The sequence below is a fragment of the Halyomorpha halys genome, unplaced genomic scaffold (genome assembly GCF_000696795.3).
Source record: "Halyomorpha halys isolate HHAL.00 unplaced genomic scaffold, Hhal_1.1 Scaffold142.1, whole genome shotgun sequence".
NCBI classification, from domain to species: domain Eukaryota; kingdom Metazoa; phylum Arthropoda; class Insecta; order Hemiptera; family Pentatomidae; genus Halyomorpha; species Halyomorpha halys.
This window is the reverse complement of record NW_027113471.1, coordinates 535,442-536,876: the sequence shown is the minus strand read 5'-3', so window position 1 is coordinate 536,876 and position 1,435 is coordinate 535,442. Positions and strand designations below refer to the sequence as shown.

At 29.8% G+C, this 1,435-nt stretch overlaps 1 protein-coding gene across 1 annotated transcript in view; it reads right to left on the bottom strand.

Moving 5' to 3' along the window:
• The window catches only part of ry (xanthine dehydrogenase rosy), a gene marked incomplete at its 5' end in the record, with an annotated part of 62,479 nt that overhangs the window by 18,033 nt on the left and 43,011 nt on the right, over positions 1 to 1,435 (bottom strand). Inside the window, 1 exon segment of the mRNA XM_067050944.1 lies at positions 315 to 460. Within this exon segment, the coding sequence (XP_066907045.1) occupies positions 315 to 460 (146 nt within the window).

Genomic DNA, 1,435 nt, shown 5'->3' with positions numbered 1-1,435 from the left:
AATTAAGTGTTATTAAAAATAAGTGTTCAGATTGCTTAGAAACCTGCCCTGAGATTAAGAGTCTAAAATGATATACAATTTAAATAAAATTCTATTATCTATTTAATATTAAAGATTTTAATTTGAATCCAAGCTATACTTAAGATATGAGAATTAAGTTAAAACTATATAAAATTCCATTTATTTTACTTTAAATATTTTTTTTATTATTACAATGTACCAAATGTGTTTTATTGTCATAATTATAATTCATTCCTAGATCTTTATCTTTTATATGGAATTTAATATATTATAATTAAATGTTGAATCATTACCTATTGAACTTCTCAGCTTCTTCTTTCCTTGCTTGATATGAAAAGTCTTCATAACATTGTTCCCAACAACGCTTGACATTACAATATGTTAATAGTTGGTTGTAATGTGTCGAATCCCCTTCTTTATATAAGTTCAGTTCTCTAACCTGGAAAAATATTTACTCTGTCAAAATTAATTAATGCTTCTAAATATGTCCCAATGCGCTTTTAAATATTTGAAATTATCTTCAACTTTTTAATAAGCTAGGATATTAAAAAAATTCATTCATCTGATAAAAATGGAAATTTCAGTACTACTTATCAAACTTCAGATTATATCTAGAGAGGTTCAGAGAAAGAATCAGAATTTACAGGTACTGGTAATGACGCGGAGAACATGTCTAGTAAGTGGGCCTATTGGTCTTTTTTGCTAACCCCAAGACAAACCAATGGATTGACTTTTATTCCTCTACATTGAACTTTTTAATGAAATTTAAAAGGGACTCCCAATTTATACAGGAAGCCTCATATTCTGGGATTCTATCAGAGCCTAAAAGCCTATACCTTAGTGACGTGTGCCGGTCACCACCTGCTATGTAAAGTAGGGCAGTTACCAGAGCCTGTCCAAAAGAGAGACAGGTTTCATCATGAACTACTCTGCAAACCTTAAGATCCCTTTTAAGTCTGCAGTGGCCTGTAAGAACTCCTATTGGCATTTGGAGTTCATTTCTGTTTAGGCTTAGCAGCCACTTAGTTGTAGAAGTAGAGGATTTAGTTATTAGTATCTTGGCCTGTCGTAGACTGTGTTCCAGGCAGTTTATCAATTAGAAATATATATATATATATTGTAATATGCTCTTTTTGAGTAAATAATATATTTTGATGTATAAAGGGTTTTTAATATGTTTTAATTTATGTATCATTTTAATATTGTTCATTTGTTTTGTTTATCCAAAAAGCAAGCAAACCAATTTTCATTGTCCATAACAAATTCGTGATTCAAAACAAAACCAAGATAGCGGTACATATTCTTCAGTCAACAATTCCGTTGAATCAAGGCCACGTTGAGCAGATTCAAATATCATAAAAACTATTTTAACTTGTCCCCTCATAATTGAAAATATAGTAAATTAAAGGAAAAA